This window comes from Corvus moneduloides, chromosome 3 (assembly GCF_009650955.1).
Source record: "Corvus moneduloides isolate bCorMon1 chromosome 3, bCorMon1.pri, whole genome shotgun sequence".
Classification (NCBI taxonomy): Eukaryota; Metazoa; Chordata; class Aves; order Passeriformes; family Corvidae; genus Corvus; species Corvus moneduloides.
In genome coordinates this window covers 117,655,000-117,675,597 of record NC_045478.1, presented here as the reverse complement: position 1 = coordinate 117,675,597, position 20,598 = coordinate 117,655,000, and the positions used below count along the sequence as shown (strand labels likewise).

At 42.3% G+C, this 20,598-nt stretch overlaps 1 protein-coding gene and 1 long non-coding RNA gene across 4 annotated transcripts in view; one reads left to right on the top strand and one right to left on the bottom strand.

Moving 5' to 3' along the window:
- Positions 1–15,033, bottom strand: part of LOC116441616 — a 40,704-nt gene extending 25,671 nt beyond the window's left edge. The window contains exon 1 of the long non-coding RNA XR_004239175.1: positions 14,828–15,033. This is a non-coding gene — a long non-coding RNA (uncharacterized LOC116441616). The remainder of the gene's footprint in view (positions 1–14,827) is intronic.
- An 84-nt stretch (positions 15,034–15,117) lies between these two features.
- PLCB1 (phospholipase C beta 1) overlaps positions 15,118–20,598 on the top strand; it is a 352,437-nt gene continuing 346,956 nt past the window's right edge. For all 3 annotated transcript variants that reach the window (XM_032103715.1, XM_032103716.1, XM_032103717.1), the window contains exon 1: positions 15,118–15,557. In XM_032103715.1, the coding sequence (XP_031959606.1) occupies positions 15,459–15,557 (99 nt within the window). In that variant the 5' untranslated portion in view covers positions 15,118–15,458. The remainder of the gene's footprint in view (positions 15,558–20,598) is intronic.

Sequence of the window (20,598 nt, the reverse complement as noted above, 5' to 3'; positions counted from 1 at the left end):
GGATGATCAGCTTGGCATACAAAAGGACCCCAAATTGGTCACTAGACATTCTACAGAAAAGAAAGAAAAGCTCCCTTTCTGCTGTCAGAACTAGTAATAGATCCTTGGGTATTGAAACACCACATGGATGCAGGAAACATCAGAACTTTGTTGTTTAATAAATCTGATATTAGGCATGGCTAATAGCAGTTCAAAGCAGGCTACACAGGTCACTGTGGAAAATCTGTAGCTTTTTAAAGAAAAAAATACAAATTAGACTAACCAATCATAATATTGCCCATTCTTGCCTGCAATATAACCCACCTCAACCAATTCAGCTTTGTTTATAAATGTCTGTGTCCACAAAAAGTTACAAGAACACGGTGTTCTGGCTCAGCCTGCCCATGGCAAACAGCCTGGATGCTCCACCTGCCAAGGTAGGAGCAGCACCGTCAGTGGGTGTGTGGCTGGGCTTCCCAAGAGAGCTCAGAGCGCATTAGTCCCAAACTGCTTTTCTGGAAGTGAGGCAGCATCCACTCAGAATGACCGGGAGATTTCTGAAATAAAGGCTGGAAAAAACAGTGTTTAAACAAAAGCATAAAAACTTCCAACAGTGTGGAAGAGACCCAGAACTAGATTTGGCACTGCCAGAAGCTTTCTTGTGGCATCAAGACCTTCCCACCTGTCCCTGGCCAAGCATCCTCTGGTGGGCACCGGGAATATCTTCCAACGAGGTAGGGCACTGTCACTTCAGGGTGTGGCGAGTAGAGATGCTCCCCGGCGGATGTTTGCACGTTGGGATGTGTTCAAGTCCTGCATTGTGGTGTTCTGGTATCACCAGTGAAAACACAGCCACTGGAATGTGGAAATCAGGAAAAGTATTTTTAGAACAATTCAGTGTTTTAAAGCAAATTTAAGTTGAATTGTAGCTGCTTGTTCTCATCTTTGAGGTGGGTAGGATGTTAAATCAGATGTTGAATAGTTTATTTAGCTCCATTTTCAAATAATAGCTCAGCATGTAAAGCAGAGTTGATTTCTCCATGCAGTCTAGGGCAGTTAAATACCTAAATACCTGGCTGTGTTTTCCTTTGGATATTTTGGCATTGAGTGTTCAGGAAGATGTGGACCCTCCTAGGGGATCCTGAACTGAGTGTCAGAGGTCTTGGGAAAATCTTGGTCAAATCACAAGCACAGGGCATGTGCTGATGCAGTCCAGTGCTTACTTAATCCCATTTAGCTACACATTGGCAGATCATTATTTTGAGCTGCTTTAAAGTAATTTCAGCAGGTTTTGTGCTTATTTAAACCATGTGAACAAATTCTAGCGGAAAATTCTCTTTAAATAGCATATAAATGGATTGTGAAATCAATCTTTTACTTTTTGTGATATAAGTTTAGAAGTACCTAATCTAAAGAAACATTCAACATTTAACTGTGTATTTAAACTGTTTATACTCTAAGCAAATGTTAAATGTTTACTTGTAATTATGTATTAAAATTATTTGCTTAAGGAGGAGAAAGGTTAAATCACTGCTATATCAGAATACATTACTTACTCATGTCAGTATAAACATGCAAAGTAGGGAATAAAACTGTATCCTTGATAGCTGACACCAGAACAGGATCATCTGTAATGATGCTCACATTTCTTTGCCAGTTGGTCATATCATTCTGATAAATGCCATTAAACAGAAGCAGTATCTTCTATGGATTAGCCACTGACTAATGTCTCACTATTCCATATGAGCGTGGATCCTTGAGAGACACATTCTGCATTTTCAAAGGGATGTCATAAAAATGACAAAAAAGCAATATCAGTTACCAAATGTTGTTTCAAACTAGGATGGTCATCAATATAGATAGTTTTTCTTTCTATGTTAACCTAAATCTCTAAACTTATGTCATCACAGAAATTGTCCCTTCAATGATTCTGTAACTTTTAGTGTGTGTTTTTCCAAATGTAATAAATGAGTAAAAGATGGGCTAGAACTTGCCTTTATCTCATCCTTGGTCACTGTTTCCCCTTGCATCCAACAAAGGATGGAGATTCTCCTTTAGCGTTGCTCTGTTGCTTTGTACCAGTTCATATCACTTGGTTGGGTCTTGGTTTACTCCTAAGTGGCAAATTAATGGTGAAAGATCTAACGTATTACAGGAGGAGGACTTGGGGCAAATGCTTGTCCTCTCACCTCTTGCTTTCCTCTCTAAGAAATTCTGAAGGCTGTACATGCAGGCATTTCCTAGACATACTTTTTCCATACATCTTTGCTCTTGCCATCTCACAATCCTGCAAATTGTGGAAACTATTGTCCTGAAGTAACTGTTCCTTCTGCATGAGTTCTATCTCTACAAACACCATTTTTTGTCCTTTCCAAAATACATGTGTCAGGAGTTTGTCATGTGAAGCCAATTGGGGTACAGCCTGATTAAACAGTTAAGAAATCTGTACTGTTTAATGGAAACAAGCTCTGGTTATCCATCTTTTTGTTCTCACTTCACACTTCTCCTATGTAAGACTTGTCTGCTGTCAGTCAACAGGCACTTAAAAGTTATCCACAGCAGACTTGTATTAGCTTCTGACTGTGTTTTCCTTAAGGAAGCTTTCAGGAGAAAGTGATTTATGAAAAACACCAAGGCTGAACCTGGAGTAAAGCAAATGTGTTGTAAGTGCAACCTGAAAATAATATATGTTAGAATTACCCTACAAAGACTTTGATTTGAGAATAAGCTTGACTGAAATGCAGGTGCCATTGCTAGGAGCCTTATTTCTGAAATACACTAGTAGTAATTCCTTTTATATTTTAGGAGTATACTGTAATTAGTAAGGGTCTTTTTCTTTTACTCTGATCTATTTTGCTCGACTAGTTATATGTGTAATACAATAGTTGATGAATATTCATATGTGACTCCTCATAAAGTTCTCTTAAAATCAATACTAAAAGGCTGAAATTGTTTGAGAGGTGGCAATTACTGACTGCAAGGAAATTATTCTCTACTGAACACTTGCAATAAGAATCACTGCCAAAATGCTGCTGATGGAAAGAGTATTAAATAGTGAGTGTAAATCACAAAGCTATTATGGTGGTTTATATAAAATAGTTCACTAATGGATCACAAACCGTGGCAGTTACATTTATAACAAGCGGATTCCTGAATTTAGACAAATAATAGGGTGTTTTATTGCATGAGGGTTTGAAGATCACTATATTCCTTTATTACTGGGTTATTTAACAGTTACTAGTAAGCCAGTGAATTGTCTTCACTGGGTGAATGCTCCCTTGCCTTGGACAGTATATTTGACTGTGTTGTTAAATCAGGCACATCCTTGAGACCGAACTCTTGGGGGTCTGATGCAGCAGTGTCAGCTGGATGTATTTTTAGGAATGCACCAGAGCTGTTTGGGCACAGCCAGCCAGAATGGTTTAGGGGGCCTGTGGGGCAGAGCTTCCACATGCAGCCTCCCATTTATCTGTGGACCTCCAAGCAGTTGCTGTGTGCTGTGGTGGGTTAAACTGGTACAGAAGAACATAAAGGTTTCTCTTCCTCACTGATGTGAGGACAGGCACATGGAGGTGTGGGGATGCTACACAGTTTCCTTTAGAGCTTCTGGCAGCATTCCACATGCACTTTGCTTTGTAGCCTCTCTTTGTTCTATGTGGGATTTAGCTGTGTTGGAATGGTTGGCTTTTATATTACAAATGGAGGTGGAATGTGAGTGTATTTTGCAGGCAGTCATATCTTATCCGCAAGGTTGCATACCTGAAATATGAAACCATTTTTGACTCAGATGTGTGACCCAGGTAAAGGAAGCAGAGCTAATCAAGAATGAACAGTAATGCCATGGGAAATGAAATTGCTATATTGCATTTGTGAGCCTAGTGTATCTGGGGAAGTTCATTTGTATGCCATGGCACAGACAAAGCACCCCTGGTTTGCCCCTGTGTCAAACTTAGTTAGCCCTTGAGAGCCTTCATGGATTAAATACTGCAGTAGAACAAATCCATGGAGTGCAGGACGGTCTCTATGCAGGTAGCACACCCATTTCTGAAAGTCTGCCTTCAGGAAAGGTACAGAAATGTCTGTGTTTATTGCAAACAACTAAACACCTACGATCAGGGAGTTAGAAAGAAAACATGTCTAAAGACATAAGGGACAGCAACTCCATTAGCTCCACAATGTCTTCAGTAGATACAGTTCCCTTTGATAATGTCATTATTTTTCATGCACAGCTGATCTTGCATCATTTGGCATTAAGGGACCCATAATAGCCCTTTAAATATTAAAGAGTATTTTCATATACTGAAACCTGTTGGTGATATTATATATTATGCATAAAGCAACCTTTCCTTTTTCATTCTCTACCTCTAAAGATGTTTTGTACACGTTTCCCCCTCTCGAACTTGAAATGATGGGTTTTTTTCTGAGTAGCTGTAGATATAAAATACCTAGCAGCAAGATGGCTTTTAACTCATTTTTATAGCACTGCAAGGCAGTATCTTCCTAATAGCCTTTTCTCAGACACAGAAATGCTGCCATTAGAGGAGGGCTGTGACTGTCTCTCTTAGAAAGGAGGTTGTCTTTCATAGGGGTTAAGACTCTTCATTAGAGTACGTAACTTTATATATTCAAGCAAAAATGAAGTCCTGTCTGTTTTCTAAGCTATGAGATATTTTAAAGAAAAACGTCATGCAGAAAAGCCTCTTGAAGCTAAACTGTTAGAAGCAGTATGGGCCAAACCCAAATAGCTGTTACATGTGGTAGGTGCTACCCAAGCACAAATCTTCCACTTTTGCCAAAATGTCAAGTAACTCCAAATGCATTTCCCGGTTATCTTAACAGGCAGCCTCTCACTCAGACTTTAACTTGATTGGAGAAACAAAAATACCTTTATTTGGGAATACAGGCAAAACTTTCCAAATAAACAGCTGTGCATTGCTAAGATGAAAACACAACCTCCTGGTGACTTGGAGAGGAGCCTGAGAAGCGATAGGTGCAAGCCACAGAGAAGAGGGGGCCATGGCAAAGGGTTAATTGCTGCCTCCTGACAGCCAGGAGGGAGTAAAAGAAGAACTGATGAGTTTTATTTCATTTGGGAAGTGGTGGCTGGTGGTTTCCTAAACTAACAGCCTCATAAGCTGCTCTCAGCTGTGATTTATCTACTGGTCTGTGCTGCAGTCTAGCTGACTGGTTCTTTAATGGCAGAAATGAGTTTTAAGAGGTTGGCAAAAGCAGCTATAATTGGGCTTGAGGATTTAAGTGTTGCAGAGAGGAAAATAAGTGTTCCTTCTGTTGGAAAGGGATAATGTTGCAAATAGCTTGATTTAGAAAATGAAGAAAAATTTCAGTGAGATGTCTAGTTTGCCAGGAAGAATACTTGTATGTTGTGCTGCAAACAACATTTTTAGTTAAATGTAATTAGGCATGTGTACATGCATAGATGACATACCTTTAACACTTACTTTATCCACGTAAAGGGAAAAAGCCTACCAATTCCTTTTCTCATATCTCAGAAAACTCCACACCCAATGTTCTTGTAAAATAACTAACAACACAGTATGCTGAGAAAATACTGTCCCAAAATGCTTACATTCTTCTTACATTCTAAATTCTTACAAAAGATGTGTGCCTGAGAACAGCAGATTTAAAAAAAAATTGTTCAGCCACCAGCAGTGTCTAGTTTTTTTTGAAATGCTTTTTATTTTAATGGAGGAATAAACTGTATTTGTCAGATAATTACACTTTTATCTTTGGTGGAACTAGATGGTATTTAAGGTCCCTTTGAAGCCATTTTATGAATCAGAAACACACAAAAGTAGATGAGAGTACAGAATACTCTGCTTTGCCAGAAACAAACCATGGGTCACACTGGAAATCTGCTGCCCAGGCCACTCAGTGCCTGCAGACCAGTGTTTCCTAAAGCTCCTCAAATTCAATGCCCACCCTCCCAGAGAGACAAAAGGCAAATAGCAAATGCAAGTAAAATGTTGCTCAGGCTGGTGCAGTACTGAAGAACAGTGATCTGCCCACCATGTGAGAATGGAAGATTTTAAAGCTCTTCCTGTTGAAATCTCTGGAGATCCATTATATTCCAAAACAGTTCAGGAAGGAAATTAAGGAGACTGGCATCCCTGTGGCATATTGGAAGTCAGCCATTTCCTACCAGTGAGTGATAGGATGTTAGAGCACTGCTGGATTATCCTCCTGGGGATCTGAGCAATTTCTGTAGTCTTGGATCTTTGCAGTTTGATTTGAACTTGCTAGGTGACTCCAAAGGTTTTCCATGCTCCCACACAATAGCTGGAATTATTCCCCTATATTAACAATCTGGTATTAAAACACTTCTATCACAAAGTGAAATGGTCTTGTGCCGAATATTGGGGCATGGGCTGAGGTGTACATGAACTTCCCCAGTGTAGGAAGGCGATGAAAAAATTAAGTAGGGAGGTTTTGGTGTAGAGACTTCACCCACAGAAGGGACAAGGCCACAGAGCTGATCCTGAGGGTGTGGAACCTGGGGATTGAGTTCCTCACCTTCCCACTTTATGTAAATGAAAGGCCTGACTATTTCTGCCAAATGATCAGAGGGAAACAGTTTTCTACCAGGGAAGCAAACTAGTCCCAGATCAATGCCTGTGTCTCCACTGCCAAAAGTCGCTGTGTTTTTATATTTTTCTACAATAAAGCTGGCAATTTTTAGCAATATTCTATGGTGCAATTACATATTCATTACAGCTTGCAAGATCCTTATCAGGTAATAGCCATGTCCATTTTTTAGGGGAGTGAGGAAAAGCTTTTCGTTGATGAACAGTGGTAGAGGAAGGCAAGGAGCTCTGACTCCAAAATGGCTATTTCACAGACTGTAGAGCCTACCTTTGTGAGGATACAGTCATATGGCAGCATTTTGCATCTCCTGAAAAAATTGGATTCCAATCATTACTTTGCATGTGAAAAGGCCCATGTGAAGGGGCTCTTGAGTTCATATGTCTCATTTCTGTCTGTGAAAATCACCTTTTCTGAACTGATCCTGAAAAGAAATCAGTACCTGCAGCTCAATGGAAAGCAGTGAAGTGCCAAGGAGGATCAGTGCTGTGTGTGATCAGGCACTTGGATTTGAACCAAGACTGACACTGCTCTGGCTCTGTAGTGATGAGCTCACATTATTGAATTTGTGGTGACTTTGTTTGAAATGCCAAGCTGAAGTCACATTGCTGTTTCCCTTCTATTTTAGGTGGTGTTTCTGAACTAGTCTGCAAGGCAGCTATGCTTTAATTTAAATCCTTCTTCAATAATAGCTCCTATTGTGCTGGCTTTGAGATGGTATCAATGACTAGAATTTTATTGACGGACTTGGCACCAGTATATATTAAACACTAATCATTGATTGATATTTATATAATGCTTCTCACAAGATCCTTTCCCTACACTGCTCTGTTGATTCTTGCTATTGTATCATATCTAAAGCATCTATTTGGGTTTTTTTATCAGTGTTGAGGCATGGAGGAGAACAGAAAAACACTACTTAATTAGGTTTCTTGGAAATGTGGACTTGGGTCTCAGCTTATCTAAGACTTCTTGTAAGATCATGGTCTCTTAGGGCAGTGATAATCCTTGCTCTGAGCATGCTTCCTTTGTGTCACTGAGATGGTAACAAACAGTCCAAACTGCTAAAAATGTGTGTGCAAAAGGAGGCTGCACTCCTGCTTGAATCCCTCGCGTATTACAAGTTTAGTAATCACTTAACATCTTCTTGGCACTGTAAAAGCAAATCATGTCTATTATTCTTTCTTTTCTTAAATGAAAAGATACTTTAATTGGCATCTACATTCAGATTAATTTTGTAAGCAGACAATCTGCTTGTAGATGATCTGAGATTTCACTGTGGTAACACTGGTGGGGGAATGGTAATTCAAATGAGCACCTGTGCCAGGTATTCCTTATGATTGCTGCAAATCTCATTGTGTAGAGAAGTCAAGAGGTGTTTTTTATTATAGCCTGTGATGTTCACTCAGCTTTGTTTTGCTCGTAGTTCTTTAGCTGCTGGCTGCTCTGAAACATGAGGTCTCCTTACAATAATTGCTTTTCCTTATTTGAAATTATGTCGTGACCTTTTATGTGTTTACAAGACTACTGGGAAAATTAATATTGAAACCTAGATTCATCATCTGCTGTTTCATCAAAACTGTTGCATAATCTCAGAAGAAAGCTAATTGCAAGATAATTTATTATTTGCTTTCAGAGGGCCTTTTTGAACTTGCACCAAAGCCCATGGATTGACTTCAACCCAAGTATGATTGGGCCCTTTCAGTTTGACCTACTAGTCCTTTTCTTCTTACTTTTCCTGGAACAAGAGGACTTTGGGTATTGTGGAGCTGAGTATCTGATACAAAATGTAAGTGAGGCAGCCAGCACTTTGGTGATCTTGCAGTGCTATGGAATAGACACAGCGGCTGTTTCTCCCTCTTCTCTTCCTCCTGGCTGTGTTTCACTGATAAATATCAAGATGTAGCCCATGGTGGCCTCATAAAAGGCATTTTTCCTCCCCCATTTAACATCCTCCCTTCCTCTGACAATGTCTCTGTGCTTCTAACAATGTCTCCTGGTTGGGAGGTTGGTAAATGTTGTTTCTGATTGCTCAGCAGGCATCCTGTTAGAGCAGATTGCTTCCCAGACAGCCAAGTGCTGTAGTTAGTGCTTTCCCTTGCCACACAGTGACAGGGCCATCAGCACAGCCATTCCTGAACCTGCATTTGGAGCTTTCTAGCTCTCACCTCAAATCCTAGAAAACTGTTAGTTCCTGTTGAATGGTACTCTATTTTTTTTTTCTAGAGAATGCACTATATATTGGAAAATGCTTATTGTAAATATTAATAAGAGTATAAGTTTGGATAGGCCATAATAGCTTTCAGTTTATTTGGTTCAACTTGATGATTATGGAGGACACTGTCCTTTGTTAGACTGACACTGGAAGTTGGGCTGAGGCAGCTCACAGACTGCAGGAGACTGAGTCCTTTCTTCCATTAGACATGTTATTAGTGACCAGAGTTTTATTCAGATGAGCAATATTAAGAACTGAATTAGATTTAGACCAGCCTCTCTGAAATGTAACTGGGACTTGGGGGGTTTTTTTGCTGTTAAGAGTTAGGATTCATTCCAAGAGATGGGGCTCAAAGACCTACATCACAAGAAAATTGCTCCAAGTTTTAGAGACACAGTTGAAAGGAAGTGTTTTCAGATATGTAAATGGTGTTCTAGTGCTTTGTGAGTAATGTTTTGTCAGTTGTGGAATTCCACCCTTTACAACTGCAGGTTCTGTAAAATAGCCAGAATGGTAATGAAAGTGTGATGGTTCAGGAGAGGGTATTATAAGAATACTTCTGAAATGAGCTTAGAGAGAAGTGGTAGTGGGCAAGGCATAAAGTTTCAAATGAGCTGCTTCAAGGTAAGGTCTACCATCAAAATCTTTTTGGATCAATTCAGGAGTATCAAGAGATAAAACAGCAATTGGGAAATCTAAAAATTTAAAATATGTCAAATTTCCTATGCAAGAAATTCAACACAAATTTTCTCTTTAACTTTTAGCATCTGAAAGTGTTATAAACTCTTTTCTCTAAATGCTCAATGGAAATGAAATACACCCAATGGTGTATAGACCCTTAATTTTCAGAGTACTTAAACCAAGCCCTGGTGATCTCCAGAATCCAGGGTATGTGTATGCTGGGCTCTTTGCCTTTAGCAATGAAATGGGTGAGAGCCATCTAGAAGGACCTGAAAGATGAATTCGTTTGAGTTTAAGGAAAGGGGATTGGGCCAGATCTGGGAACAGAATTCACTTTTTCAGACTCATAATCTCCCATCTTTCTAAAGACAAACCATCCTGCTGACAGCTTTAATATACATCTATATTTTTAATTGTACCAAACTTGTAAGCTAGGCCTAAATGAATTAGCTACCATGGGACATGACTCCACCATGATAATGGGAAATACAGCTGAGAGCTGTTAGTTAAATATTGCTTTGTCATAGCAATTCATGCAAAAGCTTTGTGGGAATTACGGATGGGAATCCAGAGGAAGTGTATGCTGACTCTCATAGTTATATGCATGCTGGGCATATAACTAATATGGAAACATCTTTGTGCCTCTGAAAGATACCATCAGATGTCTAATTTTCAGACACTGCAAGAAAAGCACAAACCAGCATTCTTCTCTTTGCATGAAGCACAGAGGTCCCATTCATGCAGCAGCTACCTCGTCCAGAGCACATAATTTCTGCTCTACAAAAAGGATGGGGATTTTCAAGACAATTCCTGCTTTGCAACCCATTTAATATTTCTGTCTTTTAGTTCAACTCACAGCTCAACTTGGATGTAAATTAAAGCAGGTGAGAGAGTCTGCTTTTGAGTTGGTTCTAATCTGCATATACAGCTGGGACAAAAGTTGAGCTAGAAGAGAATAAAAAAAGGAGAAGGTGCATACATTACACTGGGACAAACAAATGCACAGCTTTGAAGTCAGTGGACCCTTGGCAGTTTACCCCACATGTGATTTAACAGACCTGGTAGGCCATGAAATTGTTCATAATTAACTTCAACATTCTTAAATGTGTTGTATGTTTTATGGACTGGTTTTAACAATCTGTAAAAAAATACATTATGCTGTAAATTTAACAGGGAAGCAAGAACAGGTTATAGTACATAAAAGGTGACTTAACACTTCCTAGGGAATGCATTAGCTGACTTTTTAACTTGCCATTTTAACTGTTGCAAGTATGGCAATAACTTTGTGTTCTTCTGGTAATAGTTTGGGGGTTTTTTTAGCAGAGGTTAAGTAGGCAGAGTGTCAGGGCTCCCTGGTGGCCTGGATGCTGGGGGACATGAAGAGGGGCCCATGGGATGAAGCCGCATCAGGGAAGGACCTCGCAAACCAGGGCCCATCCCCAGTGAAAGAGCAGGGTCGGAGGGCTCAGGTCGCAGTGAGGGAGGAATTCTTTTAGCAGCATCTTCTGTCCAAACCATCAAGGGTTCATTCTTCCTCATGCAGGGTGTTGTCTGCAGCATTGTGGACTGTTCCTGGTGACATGCAGTTCCACAGGTCCAGCTGTACATCAAGCCAATCCATCCAGAGTAAAATATGGTCCCAGTTGAGTGTAGCAGTGACCCAGCCACTTCATTTACACAAAGACGCTATTTGTGTCATAATTTCCATCATTGTGCGTTAATCTTTATTCTCCCAGTATTTTGGAGACATTTGTGATTCCGATGTGAGGGGAAAAATTAAAATTATTTCAACAGGAAATGGACTTGTGAGATTCCCCTCCCCTTTCAATTTCTTTCTGTGCAGCAGCTGCTGTTGCCAGGCTGTCTTTGTTGCTATGGTGGTGGTTTGTGTGCCAGAATTTTATATTCACTCTTCAAGAGTCACCTGATTGAGTGGCTGTGTCACATAAGTTATCAGGCTCACTTGTAAAGATAAAAGCTGTATCTGACTGCTGTTCTGTATGTATGACATGTTGTAAAGGGAGCAGATCAAACATAAACAGATTCCAATGGCCTCTGGCCATGAGTTTAGGGAAGAATTAGCAGATTAATTCTCTCAGTAAATGAGTGGCTACTGCATTTGGAAGGTGTCATCTCTTAACACACAAGGCAGCTTCACCACACCTTGTGGCACTGCTGTTGCATTGATCAGGTGTGAGCTTTGCTGTCTGCATGATGTGAAAGGAGCTTTTTATCAGAAGGACTGATCTTTTATCAAGAGATAGGGTCACATTTTCTATATTTCTCTTCTGGAGTTGTTCCATAGAATTTAATGATCCTGCTCCCACTGATAATTGAAGTGTAATTTGACCCAATTTAAAATGCAGTTAGGATGATATACTTCTGGTGAAGCTGAGTTTATCTTTAATCCCAAATCCTGCAAACACTATGTTTAACTCTTAGTATGTTCAGTGCACCATTGCAGTGAAGCATTTTCAAGGCTGAGGCGACTGCTTCTTTTCAAAAACTAAAATTACACCAATAAACTCAGGATAGCAAGTGAAATAGAGTTCTCATATATATTTCTCTGAAACCAAATTTAAAATAATAAATTTAGGTTTTGGTGCATTTCTGATATCACTTCATATACAGTGTTTCTGTGTAGCTTTTGCCATGTCTTCATTTGACCTGACTTTGGTCAAAGCCATCTGTTATTTAAATCAGTTATTGCTCCTTTCTTGATTTGTTTACACACATTTCCAGATGTGTATCTAAAACATCGTGTATTCAGTCATTCCTCTGGAAATGAAACATTGGTACCTAAGCCCCTTGTATAAAAAATAATGCTTTATGGGTATATTGCATTCAAATAATGTGTATTATCTATGCAAGGCAATAACTTTACTGTCTAGGCTGAGATTTTTGAACCTAGAGAAATGAAAACATCCTGAAATAGTTCTTGCAGCAACATGAGACCAGCAGGTATCACATCTAATTTGTACGATTTGGAATAACTACCTGAGTAAGTCCATTGCTGAGGTGTGTTTTTTTTTTTTTTTTTTTTCCCTAGCACCACATCTTTCCTTCACCCTTGGAATTGAAAGGGACTGAGAGGAGAAAAAATAGAAGATAAGCATTTAGATGTTTCCTGAGGCTTTGGAGGAAGGTGCCTGGTTCTTCTTTTGCCATGCTTGGTCCAATCATTTAATGACAAGACCTTCATACTCTTTCTGGGTGTAACAATCCTGCTGAGTGTAGATGGTTTCCAGGTCACTGATCCCATGCTTCATAGAAAAGGAACTAGATTGAGACACACACTGAATTTGTTTGCAGTATGTTCTAGGTACCAAGAAATGTGCTCCTTGCTGGAGCAGATGCTAGTTAAGCAATAGCAGTAACACATGAGCCAGCTATCTGGGTTGAAACTAAAATTCCCACTGATTTCACAGAGCCCAGGATTTCAGCACAGGCTGAATCATAAGCACTTTCCAGAGCTGTTGTTTAAAAGGCACAGGCATAATGCCACTTCCTTTTGTGCTGCTTCTTCCTTTTGATGCAAAATCCATTAGATTTCTGCCATATAAAAGGGGTGTTTCTTTTCAGACAAGTACTATCAGATTAAAATAGTCAAATCTGAAAAACCACAAAACTGCTCCAGACAAAACTTCATATCTGTAATGACAGGGACCAGTATCAGAGCCTATCCTAATCCATAGGCCCGCCTCTTCCATGTTCAGATCAATGGTTGCTGGGAGCCTATGGCATCATCAGGAATCCTGAGATATCATAAATTGGGATTTGTTTTTCCCTAGCAAAGACTCTAAATGAGGCCAGGCCAAGTGAAAGTGGATTGTGGATTTGTTGAGAACTGCCACAGAAATGCCACCATCGCTGGCAGGTTTACATTTTCCCAAGATCTGATTTTAGTAGGCTACTGGGAATGCAAGTGCTTAAGGGATCATGAGTAAGTATTGTAGCATCAGTACTCTCTGCTCTTATTTTCTGGGGATTTTAGTATTATTTTCATTCTTCTGCATGCTATATGAAATGAGATGAAAAGGCAGTTGTGAAAATGGTCTTGAAAATCTCTCCCTTTTCCCCCATCATGGAGCAACCCCAGGCATCAGTGCAGCCAAACTCAGAATTGGTTATTGGTTAAGTCATGGCAAATGGCTGGGAATTAAAGCACAGCAGGGAGAGAACAGGCTCTCATCCTGACTGATGTGACACCCATGTTTGCAGGGAAGGTTAATAAGAACAAAAAATAGATCAAATGGGTTAATTGACCTTGAAATGCGTATGCTGCGTGAATGGGCTATCGTAAAGGAGCAGATTCACCTCCCACTAAAGGCAATCAAAAGTTTTTTGTTGAAGGAGAAGAATCTGGAAAAGGACCAGAGGAAAAGCTTTAGCAACTCTTTATAGTGAGAGCAAATCAGCGATCCAATATGCCAGTTTTGTAGCTTTTTAATTAAAGAAACAGAGCCAACATCTCCACTCAGATTGAAGAAAAAATACTTAGTTTGGAGGAATGATATTTCAAAATTGTACTAGGTTAAAAATACATACAAAGACACTTTTTTCTATGTCATTTGCTTTGTCTGTAGCAGAAGTTTGGCCTGCTGCTCCTAAATCCCAAGGGTCAGTTGGAAACCCATACAGAGAAATTAGAAATCTCATGCGCTGTGTCATCTGATGCTTTATGTCTGTGACTGCACAGGGACTCTATCAGAGAGAAGGTCATTGGCAGAGCACATATAACTCTGTTCTTCAAAAAGATTCCCTTAAAACTTCTGGATTTAGAATTTTGCTGGGTGAGAGGACGTTTTGCCATCTTTATGCCTTTTGAGTTGAGTATACCTAAAACTGACTTAAGGTCACATGCCTTTGTTCTGAGGAAGCCTCTTCATCTTAAAAAGCTGTGGTAAAGCAATTTCTGTGTATTTAAAGCACGAAGCTTTGATGGGAATTGTTTGTGCCGCTCTTTCAATTAAAAGTTGTTCCTCTTTTGGCATCACTGTGCAGGCTCAGTGCTGTCCCTCTGCTCTGCTTTTGCCATAACTACTCCCTCAAAACTAAAACTAAAAGATAAGAAGTTGCATTCAACATGAGGGAGAACTTCTAATGTTGAAGGTGGCAGAGCACTGGAACGGCTGCCCTAGAGTTTCCCTCTCTAGAGACATCCCAAACCCACCTGGATGCGTTCCTGTGTCACTCCAGCTGACCCTGCCTTGGCAGGGATGTGGGACTGGATGATCTCCAGAGGTCCCTTCCAGCCCCAACCATTGTGTGATTCTGTGCTTACCCCCTTTGCAGCCCGAGAGACCTCTCCTGGTCGCGTCTCTCAGTGGGACGAGACGCGTGGACACTCACCCTCGCTCCCTTGGCGGGCATTTCGGTGCGGTACCGGAGCCCCACGCGTGCTTCCCGCGGAGGGAGACGGATCTCCCATTCCCAGCGTCTCCCTGCCGTCCTTCTGTCTTCCGGAGGAGCCGAGGCGGCTGCTCGGGGCTTCGCTCCGCGGAAGGCAAGTGCCGGGCGGCGGTGGCCAGGAGCAGCGGGCGGCGGTGGCCGGGCGGTGGCGGTGGCCGGGAGGTGGCGCCGCGGCGCCGCCGGCGCTGCCCTGGGCGCGGGGGAACCTCGGGGGCCGAGCCTGGCGGGGCGGGAGGAGGAGCGGCGAGGAGGGAGGGAGCGGAGCGGAGCGGGCAGCGCCGCGGCTCCGTGCCCTGCGTGCGTGCGTGTGTGTGAGAGGAGCGGGCGGGCCGGCGGTATATAGAGGATGTGCCGCCGCATGGCTCGCCCCGGCCGCTGCCGCGCCAGCTCCTTGGGCCAGCGCCAGTGAAGCCTCTCGCCCTCGCTGCTCGGGCAGCCGCCTCCTTGCCCGCTCCAGGCGCCTCTGCCGGCCTCTCTCCCGGGTTTCCGGCGCCCCGGAGTCCCTCCTGCAGCGGCCGCTTCCCGCGGCTCCTCCGCGCCGGGGCAGAGCGAGCGCGTCCATGCGGTGCAGATGGCCGGGGCACAGCCAGGGGTGCACGCTCTGCAGCTCAAGCCCGTCTGCGTCTCCGAAACCCTCAAGAAAGGCGTCAAATTCGTCAAGTGGGACGATGTGAGTAGCCCCCGCTTCCCCCGGCAGGGGCACGGTGGGGTTACGGATCGATCGGGTGGGAGCGCTCCGGGCCCTGCCCTGCTCGGTGCGGAGGGCAGGTGCGGGGCGGCGGGGGTGGCGACAGATGTGTCCCCGTCGTGTGCTGCCCGAGCCGAGCGGCGGTGTTGAACCGGCGGCCGTATGCCGGGCAAACTTTCTCCGAGGGCTCTCCTGTCTAATTGCGCTTGGCCGGTGCGAGGTGTGTTGAGCTGGCTCCTTTCGCGAGCGTCTTCTCCCGCCTCCCGTGTTTTACTGTGCGTGTTGCCACCTCTGTAACATAGTTGTTTCAACCTGTTCTCTCGTTCTATCTGCCATCTCCTCCTCCCAGCCTCTCCTTTTCCTTCTGGCTCCTGCTCCTCTCGCTGTCTCTCGTTTTGGTGGGGTTGTCAAGCCCTGGATATGTTCTCCCAGGGCTTACAGTTAGGATACCCTTGGTCATCTTACTTCCTCTGCAGAAGACACTCTTCTTTCTTGGCTAATTCGGGCATGAGACTTGCCTCAACATCTCATCTGCTTTCCCTTACTACTTGCTGCTTCCCAGCCCTTTACACTTGTATTGCCTCACATAGCAAAGGAGTGCGGTTTCCACCTCACCTTTGGTAGAGCAACTGTTCGGTAGCTGGGATTTCTTTCTTGGCATGCTGGCTATGCCCGGGACAGTTTGAGAGGAAAGGGAAGCTAAACAGAAGAGTCGCCTTTTTCAAAGCCTGCTGTGCTGCAGAGAAGGAAAGCAGGATGAGTCCTCTGCTAGCTTTTGCTCCGGCAGTACAACACTGGGTGTTGGTGTCTCAGTTGTGTGTGGAGGAGCAGGTGCCCCAAAAAGTATGTCTGTGCGTGGTGTCTGGAGGCAGAGAGGCATCGTGACACTTGGGCTGTGGTAGAGAAATGGTTGGGAAAGAAGGCAGGCAGTCTGAATATCAGCAGAATTGTTGAGAATGACTTGTTTTCAGAGCTGTTGTGTTTTTGCTGTGAGCTTGGCTGTTAAAGACATCCACAGCAACAACTGGAGGGACGGCAGGGAGGGAGAAGGAGCAGTTCATGTGTAACCACTGTTCTTGGCTTATGTCTCTCTTTTGCCGTTGCTTTCAGCCTGTCCAGCAGCCAAATGTGTGAGCCTGACCCCTGTAAACCTGCGATAAACACTCTCAAGGAGAGAGAGAACATCAGAAACCAAACAGCTTGTGGTGTGAAGTTTTATTTACAGTAATAAGCTTACACATATTTTTAATAGGCTCGGCAAACTGACCTTGTCCGCAGTACCAAACAGTGGCTTGATACATGTTATTTATGTTCAGGAACTAGGCTTGAATGACTTCCCTGAGAAAATGCTTTCTTTTGGTTGACATTTTCCTTAGGATAGGAAAAGGCAGCCTTGTCATTGCAGTTATTGTTTTATTTTTGGTAAGCTACCAAGGAGTTTCCATGTGTATACGCAGAGGTCAAGTTAATGATGATTTAAGTCTCCAGACTGAAAGTCCAAGCCATCAGGCAACAGTTTAAAATTATTAGTTTGACTGCTATTTCCCGAATAATAATCATATAGATAGAATTAGAAGATGAAGAGGTGTTCTCTATGCACAGCAGATGTTCACTGGATAACCTGTCTGCTATAGGCTAGTTGGTAAAAAGATTGTATACCTAAAGTCTGCAGTAATAAAACATGGCTAAATTCTGGAGAAAGACATGCATTTTAGGTTAAAGGTGTTACTCAGCAGGCCACAGGTGTTACCTGGACTGTGTGACTGAGATGAGTCCTGTCGTGTTTGAGTGCTTTGTTGGCAGCCTTGTGAAAGTTGATGCCTATTTAGCCCCACTGTGATGAAGAACTTTAGCATTAACTCATTCTTGACTGTGCATTGTGTGTGTCTGCACATTTCCCACACCTCAGCTCTCCTGTCTTGCCTATAATGTTCTCAGCAGTGGAAGCCCCACAAAATCCAAGGTTTCAAGGGAAGTGAGTCTCTCCTTTGCCACTCTGGCTGTACGTAGGCATTCAGACAAATGCATGTTCAGTGACTTTGAAAAGCATTTGCCATTGAGTAGCCATTAACCACTTCAGAGTCTTAGTTTTCTGTGAAATTAATCTGCTGGAGAGCTTTTAAAAAGGATGTTGCTGAATGTGAACCTCTGTGGTCTCTCATGTAAACAGGCATGCACAAACTCGCTAGCGAAACAATAGGCTCTAATAAGAAGTAGTAAACTACAACATGTAACAGTAAAACACAATTGACCATAATGAGCACTTTGGCTCTGCTGTGCTACCAGGGCTCTTCAGAAAAGCCAGGCTCATGTGCTGATGTTTATTATGCACTATTTCTTCTCATGTTGTGTGAGAGTGGGAGTTCAGTTCTTCCACATTGCCTGTGCACTGGGGCAGCCTCTGTCCTCTCCTTGTTGGTCCCTTCCATTTTGTGTTGCAGTTTAAATATGGTCCTACTGACTTTTGTTTGCATTTTGTGAAGCAGAAGTGGTTGTTGTGACTTTTTATGACTTGTACCAAGTTTCAGCCCAAAGCAAAATTTTTCTAGCTGAGCTTTAAACCACAGAGAATTTTAAATGGGAATGCTGGAAGCATTTAAACCAGAGCCTGAGAGGCGTTTGAGGAATTTCATGTTGTGTAGAGTAACGTTTGTTACAGAAAGTATTTGCCAGCTTTGAGAAGGAGACTGTCACAAGGTGGGCAGAGCAGTCTGACAAAAGCTGTGGTGATACAGACTTGAAAACCAGTCCATGCATGGACTTCCCATCCTGAGGCTCTTGTAGCTCTGTACCTGATCAGCAACTGATGTGCTAATAGCAGATGTGGTACAGACAATTCACATGGACCCTCTCTCTGAGGAACAGCACTGACATCTGCTGTGTGTCACCTGTGAGCCTCATCCAGTGCCTGCTGCCCCTGCACTTGGGGATGATCCAGCTGGAAAGAGAAATGCGGTGCCTGAGCTTGGGGAAGTGGAGAGGAGGAGGTCACATCAGCTACTCCAGATCACATACAGGCAGGTGGAATTCTTGGAATTCCATTTCCTCTGCAGACCATCTTCAGTTTCTAAACTGGAGAAGCATTAAGAATCAATTAAGAAGTTTTGGCTTTGCAAGACGAGTCACTCTTTTGTGCCTTTGGATTGGATGTAATACTGCTCCCACCATCCAATGCTTAATAGCCTGTTCACAAATTCCATCTGGGATCAGGGTGTAAAGCACTAAAGTCAAAGAGATTATTGTTGTCCCGTAACTTATGCTTTGTTTTATTCTGTAAGAGTATTACAGGTCAGAAAGCAAATATTAGAATGATATGTTGCTCTTGATGTGTAGTTTTGGATTCACAAGGCACTGAGCAGAAGCAGAAGTAGCTGCTCTTAGAATCTGTGAAAGATAAATGTGGCTGGTTGCTTAGGTCTTTTTTTGTGGCTGTATCCATGTGTGTGCCTGGTTTCAGATGGTGGTTGGCAGAGCACTGGCTTCCTCAAGTTGTTTCTTGAGTTGAACCTCTATAGCTACTTCTCCTCGACTGCTGGGAGAGACTGAGTCTTCTGGCCGCTGTCTGGCTTTGAACAGCTGTGCTCTCATACTCCTAGACAGAAGTGAGAGAGAGGGAAGGCTTGGGAAGAGCTGGCTTGATTCCCTCTGCTGTGGTGGTACCCAGGTGATAGCAGCTCTTCCTGGTGGGAATTTTAAAGCAGCTTAATAAAAAAAAAAGGATGTAATTAAGTCCAAAGGTGAAGCCTTTTTTGGTAGGGGGTTAAGCTTAATGTAGCAGAACGTGTTTCTAGGCTGAGAAGGGGAATGAAACCTGAGTATAAAGAGCAACTTCTCCCAGGAATTATCTATCTTAAGGGCTGAAATCTGCCCTGGCTGATTTCTTTGTTTTTGTCTGGCCTGTAGCGGGAACAAGATAGACATAACTGAGTCTTTAAGTAGCTCAACAGCCAGAGCACAGCTGAGCTGATATTTTCTGAGAGCTGTAATTGGCACACCGTAACAAGTTAATATGGTGGCGTATGTTCACAAATAGGTTTGTTTTCATTTCTTGCTTAAAGGCTTTCTTATCTTCCCTAGTGATAATATGTACTACGCATAAAGATTTTGACTGATCTCTCTGTGGCTCACACTATTTACTTTCACTTTTAAATTAACTATATTGCTAAGGTGAATTCTACCTAAATTGAGGGTCAGGATTCCAATTTTCTAGCCATGTTTTTTTTTTTTTTTTCCTAAGCATTGGATTAATGCAGCAAACAAACCTGATAGGTAGCATTGCTTAGTGGCTACAGCACTTCCCCAAGTGAGCAGCAAAAACAAACTCAGGTCTTTTAATTTCTCTTTGAATGACTTTCTCTTAGAGCACTTTGTCTTAATAAAGCATTTTTGAGCTCAGAGTGAATGCTTTGGAAATCTGCAGGCTGCTTTGTTTAGAATTCTTTTAAAGATTATCAAGAGTATCCCCTTTGACCTTACAAGTAGATGTAACAGAGTATCTTTATTACGGATGAGCTGAGATGAAACAAATAAACAACTTGGAATTTTTCAGAAGTTATTTTAAGTAACTTTTCCCCCCCTGCCTTTTTTGTTTGTTTTTAAGCTGTGCACAAGCCTGCCACTCCAGTACATTAGTGAGGACATGAAAAATGAGCAACTGTTGTTCTGTGTGTATAAAACTAAAACAATAAGCTGAAGAGTTTATTTTTTTGTGAACACTTTCAGTTTGGAGGGAAGTTCTAGAGTTTTTGTTGTTTCTTCTTTGTTGCTAATCTTTATGTAGTAAACAAGTATCAGCTCTGGGCTATTTAAAAGTATTTTATTTGAATGAGTATAAGTTGTGGTTTTGGTCTTTTGCAACATAGGAGACTGAGTTTACCATTTTAAAGAGTTAATATTTAGTAAATGGGAAAGCCTGAACTTGGTTAACTCCATTGGAAAGCTCTTTATAACTTAAGGGGGGGGGGGTGGGCAGGAATAAGATTTGGATCTGCTGCAGATGGGTTAGATGCCTGCCTGGGAAGCT